The following is a 20592-nucleotide window of genomic DNA, read 5'->3' on the forward strand; positions in this document are numbered from 1 at the left end:
ATGGAGAACACAAAAATGCGAAAGGCATCGAAACCAAAAAGATTTTCTGCATTACTATGGTCGACCACAAATATGGGAACAGTGCGAACAACGGATTTGTAAGATACCTCAGCATTAAATTGTCCAAGAGAGAAATCTTCTGTTTATTGTACGTCCGTAATTGCCGAGTGACAGGTGATAGGACTGGAGAACCCAACTGAAGATACATCTGAGAATTAATGATAGTGGCAGCAGAACCAGTATCCTGCATGCGAACATCCCGACCAAGGATTTGGACTGTGAGGAATAACTTCCCTGAAAGGGAAGAAGTGCAATTGACAGACAACACAGAAGCATAATCAGCATCACGGTCATGAACATCACGTATGCGGTCGAATTTGCAAACGGAAGACACATGACCATTCTTTTTGCAATTGTGACACACGGCCCAACGTTGGGGACAATCCTCACGTGAATGTTTCGTAAAACACTGCGGACATGAAGGAAGTTGCTGAGGGTTTTGCTGCAGTTTCTGAGAGGGTTGTTTACGATTAGAATGAGGCTACGTGTGGGAGCATACTGAGGCCACGTCGGCCGATGGGGACGCGCCGCACGCTTCGTCAACAGTGCACAGAGGTTGTATTTCCCCGACATAACCCCACGCCTCTATTTGCACTCCAGCTGCATGAGAAATTTCAAAAGACTGCGCGATGGATAGGACTTCATCTAGAGTCGGATTTGCCAACTGAAGGGCACGTTGCCTCACTTCTTTGTTGGGCGCCGATCGGGTAATAGCATCCCATACCAAGGAATCCACGTAGGATTCTTTGTGAACATCAGTAACAAATTGACACTTTTGACTGAGGCCGTGAAGCTCCGCAGCCCAAGCACAATAGGATTGATTCAGTTGTTTTTGACAATGATAAAAGGCAACATGAGAGGCTACCACATGTGTTTTCTTATGAAAATATATGGACGGAAGTGAGCACATTTCAGCAAAGGACAAAGATGAAGGATCTTTCAAAGGAGCCAATTACGACAACAACCGATACATTTGAGGTGGAAACCATGAAAGGAACAGAGACTTACATGTTTGTTGGTCCGTGACATGAAATGCCAAGAAGTGCTGTTGAAGACGTTTTTCATAATCAGACCAGTCTTCTGCCATCTCATCGTAAGGAGGAAAAGGAGGTACAGAAAATGATGAGAAACGGCCCGCATTGGATGCCGCGATGAAATCGCGAATCGCCAATGTGAGAAGCCTTTGCTGTTCAATGAGACCTTGCAATAGTTGCTCTAAAGTAGCCATGGAAACCTGTGGGTCAACGATGAAAAAGGAAAACCCCATCCTTGTCGCCAATTGTTATAACGTCAAGTTGAACACATGTATTTCAAAACGACACAACACATGTAAGTCACTGAGCAAGTCAACAAAGCAGGACATGTGAACACGGTAACATTCAAATGAGCACTGAGTCCAAGTCTGGTGGACGCTGGCCGGCTGGCCGCTAAGGTGGCGTGGCTGCTGCATGGCTGGCAGACAGCGCCGCATGTAGAGGATGCGCGTAATTGTGCGGTGGAACTTTGAATGATCGGCGAGTCACAACACCTACCTCAGTAAACAAATCGATTTTCTGAAAGAAAATCTTAAGAATGAATGATTAAGCAGAGAAAGATCTTTTAAAAGCTCAGTTACCCCCTAGCACATGGACCAGATTATTGGATTATAGACAATACACTTTGCATACCAATGCTACGCAATATCGATGACTCACCAACTCTTGAATAAAACATGCCTAGTGTCATGATTTCATTAGTCCAGTGATAATTAAAAACCCTCATCTTTTCTTGGACCCAAAGCAGCAACAGAATCATTGCCTAGACAATGAGAAGCCACATGGACAACACAGGCTCAGCAACATCAACAAAGGAGACATCATGGCCAGCTCTACAAAGTACTATACAGCCATTAGCCACACTGTAATTGTGTCCTTATGGAGATAACTTTTGTAGTGTTGTAGACATGACCCATGATGAAACTCAAATCAGGAAGGCAAATCTGAGTGAAATGTGTCCTCCCAAATATGAAGCCAGTGTCTTAAAAACTGCACAGTATCATTTTGTTGGGCCACTATTTTAGAATATTCTTTTCATCATACACCATTTGCACTAAATATCTAACAACATAAAACATAGTTTAGCACTGCACTACTATGAATTTTTTCTGGTGACTCCTGGACCATGAATATTGTATCTCACTACAGCTTCCTCATTATGTGTACATTTATAAGCACACACCCATGCATGTATGAATGTAAGTACACAAAATGAGGCTCAACTGAATCTGTCAATATCAGATGTGGGATTTGCCCAGTGATAATGTTGTAGCATGTGATGCAATACACATGGAAACAGGAAGAGGACGGAATACTGAAAATTTTTTAATATTTCTTTCTTACTTTTATAATGTTGGTTATGGTGCCAGCCTGATCTCTTATGGAGCTCAAGGCAGTGGCAAATGTGAATAAGCCAAGATTGTGGTGGCGTACTGATCTGTATCATACTCAGTGTCTATGTCACCTTGAAAGATTGAGTTGTGAGTTGAGGAACCAGTATTGAATTGCATTTACTTTCCTAAAGATGGAAAATGGGCATAATTAAAGGATAATAACAGAGAAACATTTTTTATAATTATATAACCATGTATTTTCTCTTGATTGTAATTATGAATTTTCAAAAAATAAATTATCCATAAGCGACTCTGAGCTCTGAGGAAATGGAGGCAATTACAGTGTACCCATCAGTTTTCTGTTTAAGCTCATTATCTATGCCATAATACATGCTACAGATCAGACTGTCAGTCAGTTAATAATTTGCAGTCATGTTCAGTGGCTTGAGACTATTACTTTCCATTCCAATTGACATATACACTACAGATCAGTCTGTTACTAGATTCGAGATTTATCAAACTCAAGCCTTGTTTGTTAACACATTTCCATTGTGCATAGCCAAAGTTCCATCAGCACTCTATACAATATTTATTAAGCTAAGGTTATGCTATAGATTACAAACATATAAAGTGTGTTGGTTATTGTTGCACATAACACACATGATGTTCAATCTGACAGTTAATTGTTTGTTACTCATCACACTCATTGTATATCTGTATTTTAAGCAATGTCACTCTATTTTATTGATTCTGTAGCAAAGGACACTACCATCTGATTCTCATTTTGATGTAGGTGTAACAATGATTTGGGCCACTGCAGTTCTGATGCTGACAATGGAAACTGCTAAAACTGGTAAAGTGAACCAAATAAAGGTTTTCTTGTGCAGATGATGAGTGACCTTTTATATTTGTTGAAACATACCAAGTTTTGGCCAACATGTGAGTGATGACACTTCCATAAAATCATGAATGCCTTCCTTATGATGTCTTGAATCAGCAAGCTTTTTATCACAGATAATGATGCAAAGGCCTTCCAGAACTGAGTGTCACCTCTCTTTGTCTGATAGAAATAGTGAGAATCTTCACCCAGAAAGACTTAATTGTCTGGGAAATAGCCACATGTCTACTGCAGTGTTAGACAAGAGTGAGAGGGGGTGTCAGGTGAGTGTAAAGTGAAAAGTTAGGCCTATGTAAGCCCAATTTGTTAATGGCAAGGCACAAGGACTTGGAAGAGCAGTTTAATGGAATGGACAGTGTCATGAAAGGAGGATATAAGATGAACATCAACAAAAGCAAAATGAGGATAATGGAATGTAGTCAATTAAGTTGGGTGATGCTGAGGTAATTAGATTAGGAAATGAGACACTTAAAGTAGTAAAGGAGTTTTGCTATCTGGGGAGCAAAATAACTGATGATGGTCAAAGTAGAGAGGATATCAAATGTAGACTGGCAATGGCAAGGAAAGCGTTTCTGAAGAAGAGAAATTTGTTAACATCGAGTATAGATTTAAGTGTTAGGAAGTCATTTCTGAAAGTATTTGTATGGAGTGTAGCCATGTATGGAAGTGAAAGATGGACGATAAATAGTTTGGACAGTAAGAGAATAGAAGCTTTCGAAATGAGGTGCTACAGAAGAATGCTGAAGATTAGATGGGTAGATCATATAACTAATGAAGAGGTATTGAATAGGATTGGGGAGGAGAGAAGTTTGTGGCACAACTTGACTAGAAGAAGGGATCGGTTGGTAGGACATGTTCTGAGGCATCAAGGGATCACAAATTTAGTATTGGAGGGCAGCGTAGAGGGTAAAAATCATAGAGGGAGACCAAGAGATGAATACACTAAACAGATTCAGAAGGATGTAGGTTGCAGTAGGTACTGAGAGATGAAGAAGCTTGCACAGGATAGAGTAGCATGGAGAGCTGCATCAAACCAGTGTCTCAGAACTGAAGACTACAACAACAACAACACAGGCACAAGGGGATGACAAGAGTGTGTAGATGCATGAGCCTCCAGGAACTCTGAGATCATTGCTACTCAAAGTGTACATGCAGCAATGACATTTGAAATGTTATGAAATATTGTCCAATGACTTTGAGTAAACATTACATTTAGTAATAAGAATTACATGTCAAAACTTCAGATTTCCAATGACCTTAAGCCATTGTTAGCTAAATAGGGCCCAAACCATTTCCTGTTATTAAATGACCAAGTGCCATTGTTTAAAGCTTGAAGAACATTAGTAGGAAAGAATAATAATGTCAGTTTGTTTCCTTGCTGAAAATATAACAGAGAATAATTATTAATAGTGCCTCAGTGAGATAACTGTTCCACTCTATAATAGAGAAGACTGGGGTGAGATGGGAGGTTATAAAGTCAACAATTGAATCACTGATTGTGAAAATCCTGTAAGGCCACTTTTGGTGAAAAATGAGTTAAAAAGCAGAAATGCATACTCTGCCTGTAACAAAGTCATCTTTTCCTGCTATACAGAGGTTAGAAGTTTGAGCTGGATGCAGAAAAACTCAATTCTCAGGACTCTGGTTGTTTTGCTTCTCAACTGTTGGCTCTGCAGTAATTTGTGGTACAACGGCATAGGAGAAATTGGTATTGTTGATGTTAGTATTCTTGTGAAGGTGGGGTAAGAGAATTGTATCAAGAGTGAAACATTTTTGGGAATATTGAAGGAATATTTTGAAGAAAGCTAAAATTCATGGAGAGGAACATGTGAATCATAGAGGCAAAGCAGATCTGAAAAAAGTGACAGGAGGAGACTGCAACTGCTGAAGAGGCTGTTATAGTATTATTGCAGAAGACATAAGAACTCTTCCTTAAACATATTTTCTGAATATGAAATGCAAGAATGACCAGGATGTTTTTCTACAAGGACAGTGAAGCAAAAAGACACCACCAAAGAATTGAGAAGCAGTACAGATGTGAAAAATCTTTTAGCTACTTTGTCCTGGATGGAGACAATTGATGTGAGGTATGTAGAAAAGTCTTTCTACATATTTAGGCAGTAACTGGTGAGGGAGTTAAAAGGAATTGAAAATTGCTGTGTAATGGGTACACACCAAAACAAGGAAGGAGGAAATCTAAGAGTGTTAATGCTATGTCACCAGAGGAAATTATCAAAATTACAGATCCCATTAGATCATTCCTCATAAAGGAAAGTCATTATGGGAGCCATACTATACACTGCCTATACTGTGAGCTATCTGGAAAAAATGCACCTTTATTTATTGCTAAGTATCATAGCTCACCAGCGAAATATGACTGCTACAATAATGTTTTTGTGAAGTCTTTTCATTTGGTTTCAGAAGACCCTAAAGTAGACACTTTCTGTACCTGAGACGGGTTAATATTAAAGATTAAGTGAAAAAAAATCTCAGTGAGGTCACAAAGCAAGCAGCAATAGCAGAGACGATTGTCAATATCCAAAGATCTAAGAAGTTTAATGTTGCTCTAGAAAATGGCAAAAGACAATTGGAGGCTGATTCTCAAGCTACTGCTTTATGTTTCACCAACATGCAAAATGTTCAACTTCCCAATGTTCGTCTGTAAGAACTGTTCTACTTGTCCCAGTTGACAGTTGGAGTACTTTGTACACATAATCTAAATACGAGGGCATCTGTTTTTTGTCTCCATCATGAAGGGGGTGTGATGAAAGGACCCAATGAAGTTTGTCTTTTTCTATAAAACTACATCAAAATATAGCTTCACGTGCAAAGAAGTTACTTCTGTTTTGTGATAACTGCTCAGGACAAAACAAGACAATACAATGGTCCATCTGCAATCAGCTCTTGCGGAGTTAAGACTGGTATCAAATGATAGAACATTTTTACCCTGTCTGTGGTCATTCACTCCTGCCATGTGATAGGGTACTTGGGGTAATAAAAAGAGCTCTCAAGAAAGTGAAGAGAATGTACACAATCCAGGAATTAACTGAGCTTATACACACATCAAAAAAAGTTTTGTATTAGCCTGGCTCCCAGAACTCCTGAAGATAGACGATGACTGCGGATATTGTATCACAGACACAGTCCCTTTGGCTGTTCAGAGATGTCACTAAACCCGCCCAAAGATGTAAACAACCATGCATAAGCAGCACCCATTAGACAGAGGGGGTCTGACAGCTGATCAGTTCCAGTCATTCCACTAGGAAGGAGGTACACAGCTCGTGTTGTCTGTAGTTCAACCACGCCTAGACAGTCAATAGCACAGTTTGATTGCATCCATATTGTTACTTTGTGCTAGGAACGAATCTCAACAAGGGAAGTGCCAAGGCATCTTGGAGTAAACCAAAGCAACGTTGTTTGGACATGGAGGAGATACAGAGTGGTGGGAACTGTTGATGACATGCCTATGGATTATGGCTTGGAGGAACCATGACAGGAATGCCACCATGTTGAATAATGCTTTTCGGGCAGCCACAGGATTTCCATGACCACCAGCAGCATATGTTGGCCCAACATACCATCCTCCAACTGATAGTACAACCATATTGGTGAGGCATTCTTCTTCATGGATGACAGTTCGCATCCCCATCATGCACATCCCGTGAATGACTCTCTTTGGGATAACGACATCGCTCAACTAGAGGGGCCATCATGTTCTCCAGACATGAACCTTATCAAACAAGCCTGGGATCGATTGAGAAGGGCTGTTTATGGATGACATGACCCACTAACCACTCTGAGGATCTACGTTGAATTGCCACTGAGGAGTGGGACAATCTGGACCAACAGTGCCTTGATGAACTTGTGGATGGTATGCCGTGACAAATACAGGCATTCATCAATGCAAGAGGATGTGCTACTGGGTATTAGAGGTACCAGTGTGTACAGCAATCTGGACCACCACCTCTGAAGGTCTTACTATGTGGTGGTACAACATAAGCAACGTGTGGTTTTCATGAGCAATAAAAAGGCTTAAATGATGTTTATGTTGATCTCTATTCCAATTTTCTGTACAGGTTCCAGAACTCTCAGAACCAAGGTGATGCAAAACTTTTTTTATGTGTGTAGTAACTGCAAACTGTGATTTCAATGTGCACTTGGTGGATGGAAATGAAACAGTGGCCTTCAGGAAGTGGTGGTCATTAATTTATAAGAGAACTCGCTTTTCAGTTGAGTCATTGAGACGAGATATTCCAACAGCCGACAACATACCGCAAGATATTCCAAAATTTTATCATTATCATTATAAATAATCAGTGGCAGGAGTTGTGGGAGCAGCAGAATTCATTAATGGGCTTCATACCAATAACTTCACCTTGAAATTTAGCCACTGGAATAAACCACAACTGCCAGATGAAAAGTGTTACAAGGGTGTGAGGGTACCTATAGGGGCAAAGAAAATGGAAGGCAAAAATGTGTATGATTGGTTCCCGATAGTGAAACTGTGTCATCCTTCTGGAATGAAATATTAAGTTGGCCTACTGCATACATGCAAGAAATGTAGGTAGGTCTACTGCACTGTAAAAATTGAACACTATTTTATTTTGTTGTATTTTTTCTTTCTGCAAACAATATTTATTCACAAAACCAATCAAACATATTGTATTGCAGTACTGCAAGAAACATAGGAGCAGTGTACTGTTTTCTAAGTAAATATAGTTAAATTGTTTTTGTATTTGTTGAAATTTATTTGTCAACAAATGCATTGATTGCAAAAGCAACCTAAATCTGCAGTATGGAAGAATCTTTTACAATACAAATGACATAGCAGGTTAATGTGAGATATTAACAGTAAACTTGTTGAGGTCTACTTAATCTTCAGTTTAAGCTTCACCTGATTCTAACAATCCAAGTAGTAATTATATCATTTTTCTTACTTTTCTTAAAATTAGGTCCGTGTGAGTTAGGTTGCTTTTGCAGTCAATGATCAATTATAGTCAGAAGTTTTCGAAAAAATTAAGATGTAATTATACACTAATGCAGTTTAGAGTGAGACATAAACAGATCTGTTACATCTGGTCAATTATGTATGAAAGTGTATTTATTAACAAAATGTGAATTTGTCTTCTTGCCACACTTAGTGGAGCAAGGTGCGATTACTAGTGGGACATGATGGGGTCAGTCTTCGCATAGCTCACAAAGACAAACTGCTTCATCTTCTTCTTCTGCACAGGAGCAATGAGCCCATCTTTTGCATATGCAGCACTGAATCCATCCTTCAGTAGAGTGTGAGTACAAGTACACAAGTAAAGATACTCAGAATAGGAAGAATTGAACCACTTACATTTTGAATTATTTTGTTAGTTTCATTGCCTTTTCTTTGCATTTTATCCTTATTACACAACTCCTTTCACAATGCTCTTTTAGTGTTAAGATCATCTTTCTTAGATGGAACAAGTCCCTTTGTCAGGTTTTACTTAACTTTTTCTATTTTCTTCATTTCTTTTTCTCTTCTTCTTATAAATCATTTCTGTAAAGAGATTCAGTCAAAACTGCTGTTTTGACACGCTTTGCATCTTCTTTTCCAAATGGAGACCACTACAAGAGGGAACCGGAAGAACATCTTCTGGTGCTGGATATTTGGAAAGGGTTACAGTCTTTTGATTCTCAATTGGAGCAGCAGGCTGGAATATTTTATCTGCAAGATCAGGCTGGAGAATGTTGGAGGCAATCAATATCTGGAGGAGTCATATTGGATTCAGCAGCAGACTGAAGTGAGCTGGAGGCAGCAGCAGGTTGTGATGAGTTGAAAGTAGGAGAAAGGTAGTGGATGTTTGTAGTGCCAGGGGTTGAGGGTCCATTATCTGTAACAGCTAATGACCAGTCTGTAGCTTCTGGTGCAACATAATCATGGTCACTGAAAACTCCTTGCCTGGATCTGACCTTAAACAGCATGAAATTTTTTGGACATAAAATACACTCAAAGGCTTAATAAAGCTTATATTGAGAGGCTGTAAATGATGACTGGAATGGGATGGGAAGCACAACAATACTACTACATTTTCCCTTGCAAAGCCAATGAGTTAATTTTGGTGTGGGAAAAATGCCCACCGAGAAGTTAAAGAACTGGCCTCTCCTTAGTTGCTCAGCTCCAGTCAACAAATTTCTTCAACTATTGAAAAGAAAAATCTGATTGTATCCAACCATCTGGGTGATATGCTGCCCAGACTCCAGGATGACAGTCATTCATTAACTGATCGTTAGTGCAAACTTGTGGAAAATCAATGTAGGAGGCCTGTATGACAAATCAGAATTTAAACACACTTCTGTTGTATTACAATGTTGCCTCTTTCAGCAGGTAATAACACCCCAACTTTTTTACTATCTTTTAGTGACAGGATTTTTGACCTATGCTCTGACACTACAGTTCCTCTAGTCTCATCAAAATTATACATTCTATCAGTGGTAAATTTGTTTTTATCAGCTAGTCAAGCCAACAAATCGAAAAATTTAGTAACATCTGGTTTGCTGAATGGTGCTCATATCACAGTTGTAGGTTCTGGTCTTCCGAGGGTTATCTGAGAAAGTCTGGCTTTGAATACAATCAACCAGTCTCTACTTTGTTTTCATGGGAAAACAAGTGTTTCTTACACAGCTTTTCTGCCCATCGAAAAGGAAGTCTTCTGAGCTAGGGCATCCCTACCTGAGGGCAAGGGGGTGGGGGGTGGGGGGAATAGGGGGGGGGGGTCCAGCTCTCAGGGAAAGGAAAAAAAATAGTGTAGTCAGTCCTTCAAGAAAGAGACTTAAAAAAAGTCAGTATTACACAGGTTTTAGTAGGGTCAAAACTAGAATAATGGTTACTTACGAGTTTTATTCATCAGGACTAACAATCACAAGCCTAACTGTGGAATTGCTTTTGTGCTATGCTTGCGAATTTTATCTTGGCTCTGAGCACTGTGGGGCTTAACTTCTGAGGTCATCAGTCGCCTAGAACTTAGAACTATTTAAACCGAACTAACCTAAGGACATCACACACATCCATGCCCGAGACAGGGCTCGAACCTGTGACTGTAGCGGTCACGCGGTTCCAGACTGTAGCGCCTAGAACCGCTTGTCCACTTTGGCCGGCAATTTTACCTTGAACTCCATTTTAAAGCGTAGTTAAGCCATCTAAATCTCTCCTGGCTATATATATGAAATCAGTGTGGTAAGATGAAATGAGTGTCGTAAAATCTGCCATCACTGACGTGAGGGCAGCGTGACATGTCTTCTGTCTCCGAGCTCTCGACAAACACTGCTCTTCCACTCTCACAGACAGACCCCGTCTCACAACAATGCTTAGAATTGCGCTCCCATGTTTCGCCCTCAGATTGTTACTATCAATATCTGAGTGCTTACACAATGCAAAGAATAGCGTTAAGTTGGATGTATTGTTTTATGTTATGGAGAATTCTGACACACTCCTTACAGTGGTAGTTGGAGCTAGATGCAAGGGACATTCCATTTCGGAAATCATTAGGAGTACAACATTCCGCGATCCACAGTGTCAGAAGTGTGCTGAGAATACCAGATTTCAGGCATTATCTCTCACCACAGACAGTGTAATGGCTGACAGTCTTCACTTAACGACCAAGAGCAGCAGTGTTTATGTAGAGCTGTCACTGCTAACAGACAAGCAACAATGCATGAAACAATCGCAGAAATCAATTTGGGACGTACGACAATCGTACCAATTAGGACAGTTCTGCGAAATTTAGAGTTAATGGGCTATGGCAGCAGACGACCGACACGAGTGCCTTTGCTAACAGCATGACATCGCCTGCAGTGGCTCTCCTGTGCTTGTGACCATATCAGTTGGACCTTATATGACTGGAAGACCATGGCCTGGTCAGATGAGTCTCAATTTCAATTGGTAAGAGCTGATGGTAGAGTCTGAGTGAGGTGCGGACCTCTCAAACCTACGGGCCCAAGTTGTAACAATGCATGGTGCAAGCTTGTGGTGGCTCCATAATGGTTTGAGTTGTGTTTACCTGGAATAACTGGATTCTCTGGTCCAGCTGAACCGATCATTGACTGGAAATGGGTATGTTCGGCTACTTGGAGACCATTTGCAGCCATTAATGGACTTCATGTTCCCAAACAATGATGGAATTTTTATGGATGGCAATATGCTATGTCACCAGGCCACCCAGATCGCTCGGCATGAATTCTATCAAACATTTTTGGGACATAATCGAGAGTTCATTTCATGAAAAAAAAAAAATCCTACATCGGCAACACTTTCGCAATTTTGAATAGCTATGGAGGCAACATTACTCAATATTTCTGTAAGGGACTTCCAACGATGTTTTGAGTCAATTCCACGACGAGTTGCTGCATGACACCAAGCAAAAGGAGGTCCGATACAATATTAGGAAAAAGCCCATGACTTTTGTAAACTTGGTGTATTTCATATTAAGTATAAAGAATCAAAAAAAAGCAGTATGCATTAATTTAATTCCAATAAGGTCATAACATCCAGAGAGAAACTTCGGGTATGGTATTACTAGGACATTAAATGGATAATGAAGATGAATAGAAATGAATAATGATAAGTGTAACCAACACACACAAAAACGTGCATTTTCATGGAGATTCCGACTTTAATAATAAATAAACCAAAAGGGTTTATTGCATGATATACGGTAAATACGTTAATTTTTGAAATTTGTTTGCAATGGTCTATCTGCAATTCAAAAAGTAAATGATAAGATAAAATCAACAATTTATTCGCTGACAAAAATACAGGATAAAAAATAATTTCACAAGATATTTCACAAAGTCATCAGTCTTACCCAAAGAAGTGTTTCAATCTGTTATCAATGTACCTAGACAGGTACAGAAACAAACTGAAAGGGACAACTATCTACACGACCTCTCCTGAAACGTATTATAGAAGAGCAGTAGCTTACTTTTACCACCAATAGAAGGATTCATTTAAAATCTGGAGCAGGAATTTCATTGAAACAAGGATTATTATCATCAATCGAAATAACATTACCCATTAACTGCCATAATATGAATTTCGATAAGCTAACCAAATTGAAAGCTAGTTTGAAAATAGGGTATCGCAAACCAAACTTGAAGCAAAGTACACACAACTGTGTGAGAAGTGGTCTTATCAACTGAAGTTTCTCCTCCCTACAAAACTTACGTTGGGTTATCGTGTTTGTGACAAGAAGTTCTGTCCAAGCACACGATATCTTTTATGTTTTGCGTGTACTTGAGTACCTACCCGTATCAAAATTTCGAGCTAACTATGAGAGATCATTTTCCACAACGAAACGAGTGAAGAGTTAGCTGCAGAACACAATGATCAATGAAAGGTCGACTGAACTAGTCTTAATGTCATTACATAGTCCTCTTCTTCTACAGTAGAGGATGTCATAAATGTCATGGCAAAGAGAAGGGATACTAAGACTTTTACTGTAGTTATCAAATCAAGTTCTGTGGTATTTATAAGTGCATAAAAACAAATTTAATGTTATTTAAAAAATTGTGAAAATTTTCAATTTTAGCAAAGACATTTTTAAATAATTAATTATCTAAGAAGTCCATCTTTCACGTAAAACAAATGATTGTTTAGTTGATAGACGTATGTTATCTTCAATACTTTGATTTTATATGACGTTTATAGTGTAAGGAAATAATATCTTAATTTCGTTGTGCAATATTAGAATACATAATAAGACAAAAGGAAAGACGCACCACGAAATGAATAATCCGAATGGGACAGAAATCATTAGGCCTACATGTGATTTACATGTACAGACAAAGAAATGATAACAATTTCAGATATATTGGATGATTTATTCAAGAGAAGGAGCTTTTCAATTTGAGCAAGTCAATAACACGTTAGTCCACAACTGTGCGTTGCATCGCGGCGCGTGATTAGCCGAGCGGTCGAGGCGCTGCAGTCATGGACTGTGCGGCTGGTCACGGCGGAGGTTCGAGTCCTCCCCTCGGGCATGGGTGTGTGTGTTTGTCCTTAGGATAATTTAGGTTAAGTAGTGTGTAAGCTTAGGGACTGATGACCTTAGCAGTTAAGTCCCATAAGATTTCACACAAATTTGAACATTTTTTTTGTGCGTGGCATCACCAAACACGTCTTTGGCTTGGCTGAGTTCTGCTTCGACCTGCGCCCCAGTGACCAGTGAAGACCTGTCTGGAGACGCCTCGGATAGCGGTGGGATACAACCTAACTGTCGCCTGCCATATGGCCTGACAACCAGGAGTGATGGTTGGGGGCCATTTCTTTTCATAGCAGCACCCTTCTGGTTGTCATCCGCGGCATCCTAACAACACAGCGGTACACCGACCACATTCTTTGCTCCGTTTTGTTGCCATTCATGCCAAGCCGTCCTCGGCTTAAATTTCAGCAAGATAATGTCTGCCCGCATACAGTGAGAGGTTCTACTGTTTGTCGTCATGCTTGTCAAACCCTGCCTTGGCTAGCAAGGTCACGGTATCTCTCCCCAGTTGAGAACATTTGGAGCGTTATAAGAAGGGCCCTCCAACCAGATAGAGATTTTGACGATCTAAAGCGCCAGTTGCACAGAATTTGGCACGTTCTTCCTCAGGAGGACATCCAGTAACACTATCAATCAATGCCAAGCCGAATAGCTATTTGCATAAAGAGCAGAGGTGGACCAACGTGTTATTGACTGGCTCATTTTGTGAAGCTCTTTCTCTTGAATAAATCATAAATTTTGCTGATATTATAATGATTTATTTGTCTGTTCATGTACATCATTATCTGCCGATTTCCATCCCATTCGGATAATTCCTTCGTGGAGCGTCGTTCTTTCTTTCTGTCTTACACTGTATTTTTAACCAGACTGGTTAACTCACTTTACAGCAGTTTGCACGTTTTTGTCATGTAAAAATAAACGATATATAAGACCCTCACATAACGAATTGTGTGGCTGAACTTTGTATGAAATATTTTTAATGTATGCAAAAATATTCAGAATAATTATTTTTACTCATAGACTTTAGTTTAGTTGTTTTAATTTTTTCAGATGTATTATCATCTTCAAACTTTAATAGTTTACAACAGTAGAAACAATTACATAAAAAATATTTTTTCGTTACTTTGGTAGTAGTACTTGCCTTGATTAGAGGAATAGTTATTTATTTCTCGTGCAGATTCTATTTAGTTTTAATGTTGTTTTGCGTAAGATTTCGACAATATGCTTAGTTCAGCGCAATTTACAGTGGAAAGTGGCTACTGATCGCCATTTTGAACTCTGTATCTGTGCATAAATATGGTTCACTTAAATCATGTCTTCAAGTTTTACTACGAGATGCTGCCGGATGAGCGCGAAAACTCACGTTTATATTGATTTGTAACATAGTTTTTACAATAGGGAATGTATGTAGTACCATAACAATCAACAATAACTAAAAATGACCCTACATTTAGCATTATTTACTTTCCTAAGGGCCGTATGAGATATGAAGGGTTACATTATAGGACAGTTTATATACGATTCTCTTGTATCGTGCAGACATTGACTGAATAATGTCGTTTTCCTGTAACAACAAAAAATTGCTAGTAAACACGAGAAGACCTCACCCTTTGCAGAAAGACGTCATATATCTACCCAACGATGCAGAGTTTTGTTCGCTACACTTTCAGTCAAATCAGTGAGTATGGAACGTATTAAACTTGTATGGAATGTACTACCTACATTATGTAATGTATCAATAAGCCACCACAACTGTAGCTTAAGGGGAGGTTTACTATCTTGGGTCCGAAAAAAGCATGTTCTATGATAATTTTTTTTCTCGGGATGTGTTATAGACATCAGTGTCAAATGTGGTCAAAATGTTTATTCATATTTCCTCTACAAACTGGAATATTTCAATCGGAAATGTCGAAGAGCAAAGGCGGTTGCGCCGTCGGAACGAAACAAAATTTCAATGTAGACCTCCACGCCCGATATGTCACAGGTCAGCCGGCTCGTCTGAAATCAAAATTGAGTTGACATTAGCGAAAAATATAACTTAATTTAGGAGGTGTACCTCGCTTAAGTTATTTGGACCATAGGAAACAAAATGGCGGCCATTTGAAAAAAAAATAGGATTTTCTTCATTGATTTTTCGACTTCGTCAGCCAAGTAAAAATATTTATAGTTGATGGATCGGCACAATTCCTAGACAATTTAGTGAGCTTCGTTGGAAACATAGAATCATGCAAATCGGATCAGTAGATTTGAAGTTACCACCATACCGTGCGAAAAAAAAGAACCTCATTTCGAGATAACGCGTTTGAAGTTTTGACTACATATAAATGCAACATTATGCAACGTACGTTCAATTTGCTACTCCGGGACCATAAACTAGTCCTTCCTTTTGCTCATAGAGGGCGTTCGGCTCGATCTGGGCCATCCTGCGCTGCTCCAGAGCCGCTCGCACGGCCGGTGACAAGCGGTTTTCGGTCGTTTGGATCCGGTAGTCGTCGGAATGCTTGGCGAACTGCGTCGAATAGAGTCCCAGGGTGACGTCCATCGTTGTCATGGTCTTCAGAATTGCTGAATACCCTTCGTTGAAGCTGCTCACTGCCAGGAAAGTCGTAATCTCCACAGTCTTCGCACCAGAATGCAAGTGCTTGGGGGCTAACTTCCAAACACACGCGTTCAAACTTTCATTTGAATTGTATGTGTTTCTTCCCAAGCACCGGTTCAATAACTCGTCCTACATAAGGAACAAACTGGTGCATGAAAAAGGCCGGTGCATTTTTTTACTCAGCCACGAATAACAAACATTTTCTTTTCGTATTCGGAAAAAACCGTTTCAGGGGTGGATTCTAAACACTTTTATGGATCCAACAATGCAATTTAAAAAAAAATCGATTTTTTGATCCAAAAGATAGTAAACCTCCCCGTAAGGGAAGACCACACCGACATGATAATAAATCGTCGAAAGCAAGAAAACTGTTTCCCAACACATAAGAAACCGATGAACACAGAAGAAACCCATTCCACAATTGTTACTAAAGATGAACGACAAACGACAAGAATGTTCAATACATTCGCTTTTGAAGCAAAAGTAATTACATTTTCAAAAATATTCGTGTAATAGGAACCTGAATGATACGTAGGAATGAACGAATCCTTAGACATCATAAAAATTTTCAAGTGTGAAGGGAAGTGCCTAAGATAGTAAAAAAATGCAACAACAGAAATATATGCTTCTCATGCATGAAATATGTTTTTATGTTCCCCTGCTTTTAGCGGAATAAGCTTCTAATATACATTTATTGGTAACTATATCTTCATGAGTAAGTCAGCTTATGTCGCTGAGTCTGTGTGATTCTACTGTTCTTACTTGTATTTCAGGACAATTTATGTCTCTTTGTCATTTACTGAAGCAAGGAAAGAAAAATTTAAGAACTATTTCCTTAATTAAGCAGAAAATAATTAAATACAAACAGTATCCTTACGGCGCATGTGACTGTCTGCTTTCTCACCGCTTGCTGGGCTAATGTCGCTCCAGTTGTCAAACGGTAACAGAGTGTCGTGACTGTAGTATTTGACTGTGGTTCTACTGTGAAATGACTTATCCGTAATACCCTCGGAACAGTGAGTCCAACCGCCACAATTCTAACGTATTTGTAAATAAACGTCATTAACCGACAACGTATGTTGTATATCGTCGACGGGAGTTTATTAGCATCGAAGACTGTATTTTAATTCGTTTGGCAATAGAGTGAAGTCATCATACTAACAAATGAAAAAATATTTAATTGTGCATTTTGGTATTTCTCATATACAGGGTGTTACAAAAAAGTACGGCCAAACTTTCAGGAAACATTCCTCACACACAAAGAAAGAAAATATGTTATGTGGACATGTGTCCGGAAATGCTTACTTTCCATGTTAGGCTCATTTTATTACTTCTCTTCAAATCACATTAATCATAGAATGGAAACACACAGCAACAGAACGTACCAGCGTGACTTCAAACACTTCGTTACAGGAAATATTCAAATTGTTCTCCGTTAGCGAGGATAAATGCGTCCACCCTCCGTCGCATGGAATCCCTGATGGCGCTGATGCAGCCCTGGAGAATGGCGCATTGTATCACAGCCGTCCACAATACGAGCACCAAGAGTCTCTACATTTGGTACCGGGGTTGCGTAGACAACAGCTTTCAAATGCCCCCATAAATGAAAGTCAAGAGGGTTGAGGTCAGGAGAGCGTGGAGGCCATGGAATTGGTCCGCCTCTACCAATCCATCGGTCAACGAATCTGTTGTTGAGAAGCGTACGAACACTTCGACTGAAATGTGCAGGAGCTCCATCGTGCATGAACCCCATGTTGTGTAGTACTTGTAAAGGCACATGTTCTAGCAGCACAGGTAGAGTATCCCTTATGAAATCATGATAACGTGCTCCATTGAGCGTAGGTGGAAGAACATGGGCCCAATCAAGACATCACCAACAATGCCTGCCCAAACGTTCACAGAAAATCTGTGTTGATGACGTGATTGCACAATTGCTTGCGGATTCTCGTCAACCCACACATGTTGGTTGTGAAAATTCACAATTTGATCACGTTGGAATGAAACCTCATCCGTAAAGAGAACCTTTGCACTGAAATGAGGATTGACACATTGTTGGAGGAACCATTCGCAGGAGTGTACCCGTGGAGGCCAATCAGCTGCTGATAGTGCCTGCACACGCTGTACATGGTACGGAAACAACTGGTTCTCCCGTAGCACTGTCCATACAGTGACGTGGTCAACGTTACCTTGAACAGCAGCAACTTCTCTGACGCTGACATTAGGGTTATCGTCAACTGCACGAAGAATTGCCTCGTCCATTGCAGGTGTCCTCGTCGTTCTAGGTCTTCCCTAGTCGCAAGTCATAGGCTGGAGTGTTCCGTGCTCCCTAAGACGCCGATCAATTGTTTCGAACGTCTTCCTGTCGGGACACCTTCGTTCTGGAAATCTGTCTCGGTACAAACGTACCGCGCCACGGCTATTGCCCCGTGTTGATCCATACATCAAATGGGCATCTGCCAACTCCGCATTTGTAAACATTGCACTGACTGCAAAACCACGTTCGTGATGGACACTAACCTGTTGATGCTACGTACTGATGTGCTTGATGCTAGTACTGTAGAGCAATGAGTCGCATGTCAACACAAGCACCGAAGTCAACATTACCTTCCTTCAATTGGGCCAACTGGCGGTGAATCGAGGAAGTACAGTACGTACTGATGAAACTAAAATAAGCTCTAACATGGAAAATAAGCGTTTCCGGACACATATCCACATAACATCTTTTCTTTATTTGTGTGTGAGGAATGTTTCCCGAAAATTTGGCCGTACCTTTTTGTAACACCCTGTATAAATCGGACCGCACCCACCCTTTACACAAAATCCTGGCTACGTCCTTGTATTCATTTCTGTTGTTTTGTTATGTGGGATGTAGAGGCATTTAACAAAAAGAAAGTCACTCGAGTGAAATAATCTTAAGGAAACTCACGAGGGAAGCTTTATTTTCCGGGGGAGTAGCTCCTGCCTCTATTTCGAAGACTGGCAGGGTGAAGACTCTGGGGTTGGGTCTTCGAAGCGGCGCTTCGTGGCGCCTCAGCATGTGCAGGAAGTGAGGCAGCAAGCCGGGGCTGGGGAACAGCTCGATATCGACAGGCAGAACGTAGTGCGTGGTGGCCGCTTCGCGCGCCATGTTGCGCGCCACATTCACGGGGTAGAGGTCGCCAGAGCGCGGCGGTGCCGACTGCCAGGGCGGCTCGACGCTGCAGTCCGACAGGCCGCGGACGGCCGCCTGCGCGGGGCACGGCACGTAGGCGGGCACGCCGCCCTCCGAGAAGAGCACGTGGAACGTGACGTAGTACGCCACCACCTGCGACCAGCAGTCGCGCGCCCAGCGCAGTGCGTCCAGCGCGTGGCCGAAGTCGCCGGGCGGCACGAAGAGGACGAGTGACACGGGCCCCCGCCAGCGCGCCACCAGCGTGCGCAGGCTGCCCATGCGCCGGAAGTCGGCGTGGGTCGTCAGCGTCACCGTCTCCCAGCAGCGGAAGCGCTTCTTGGCGCGCACGTAGTTGTACAGCACCCAGTGGCTACCGCGCTGCTGCGTCCGCGGCTCCCACGGCTTTTCGTAGCATTTTATCAGATCCGCCAACGATGCTAGTCCGTCACCTGGCAGGAATGCATCCCCCACGTCTGATTCCCCCAGGTGCATGTCGGTTAGCTCGTCTACCTTCTTCGACATCTGCGGAAAATAAAACGATACTACTTGTAACACTACAACACAGTACTTATATACACTGACGGAAACAAATCTCAACAGCAAAAAGTAACTAATGGAGAGTTGTTGTTGTTGTGGTCTTCAGTCCTGAGACTGGTTTGATGCAGCTCTCCATGCTACTCTATCCTGTGCAAGCTTCTTCATCTCCCAATACTTACTGCAACCTACATGCTTCTGAATCTGCTTAGTGTATTCATCTCTTGGTCTCCCTCTACGATTTTTACCCTCCACGCTGCCCTCCAATGCTAAATTTGTGATCCATTGATGCCTCAAAACATGTCCTACCAACCGATCCCTTCTTCTAGTCAAGTTGTCCCACAAACTTCTCTTCTCCCCAATCCTATTCAATACCTCCTCATCAGTTACGTGATCTACCCACCTTATCTTCAGCATTCTTCTGTAGCAGCTTCTATTCTCTTCTTGTCCAAACTGGTTATCGTCCATGTTTCACTTCCATACATGGCTACACTCCATACAAATACTTTCAGAATGGAGAGTAATGATATACATATATATTTTTTCCTAGTATGGGACTTAATATCTGAGGTCATCAGTCCCCTAGAACTTAGAACTACTTAAACCTAACTAACCTAAGGACATCACACAAATCCATGCCCAAGGCAGTATTCGAACCTGCGACCATAGAGGTCAGCGGTTCCAGACTGAAGCGCCTAGAACCGCTCGGCCACACTGGCTGGCTAATGATATTTAGTGCATACATTCGTTTAATTAACATAATTAAGTGATTAACATTGCAAGATCATAGATTAACATAAGCACGAGATAAGGTATTGCAAATCTGAAATATTGGTACATTAATAACTGGTGCAACTGCCAGAATGCTGAATGCAAATGTACACGCATGGCGTTTTAGAGATGTGGGATGTCACTTTGTGGAATGGAATTCCATGCCTATTACACTTGGTCCTCAGTAAAGAGCCAGTTAGA

General features: G+C 40.9%; 1 protein-coding gene across 1 annotated transcript in view; it reads right to left on the reverse strand.

Moving 5' to 3' along the window:
• Positions 1 to 20592, reverse strand: part of LOC124805624 (beta-1,4-glucuronyltransferase 1-like) — a 124141-nt gene that overhangs the window by 83546 nt on the left and 20003 nt on the right. Inside the window, exon 2 of the mRNA XM_047266191.1 lies at positions 18862 to 19608. Coding sequence (XP_047122147.1) covers positions 18862 to 19608 — 747 coding nt within the window. The remainder of the gene's footprint in view (positions 1 to 18861; positions 19609 to 20592) is intronic.

The sequence above is a fragment of the Schistocerca piceifrons genome, chromosome 7 (assembly GCF_021461385.2).
Source record: "Schistocerca piceifrons isolate TAMUIC-IGC-003096 chromosome 7, iqSchPice1.1, whole genome shotgun sequence".
Classification (NCBI taxonomy): domain Eukaryota; kingdom Metazoa; phylum Arthropoda; class Insecta; order Orthoptera; family Acrididae; genus Schistocerca; species Schistocerca piceifrons.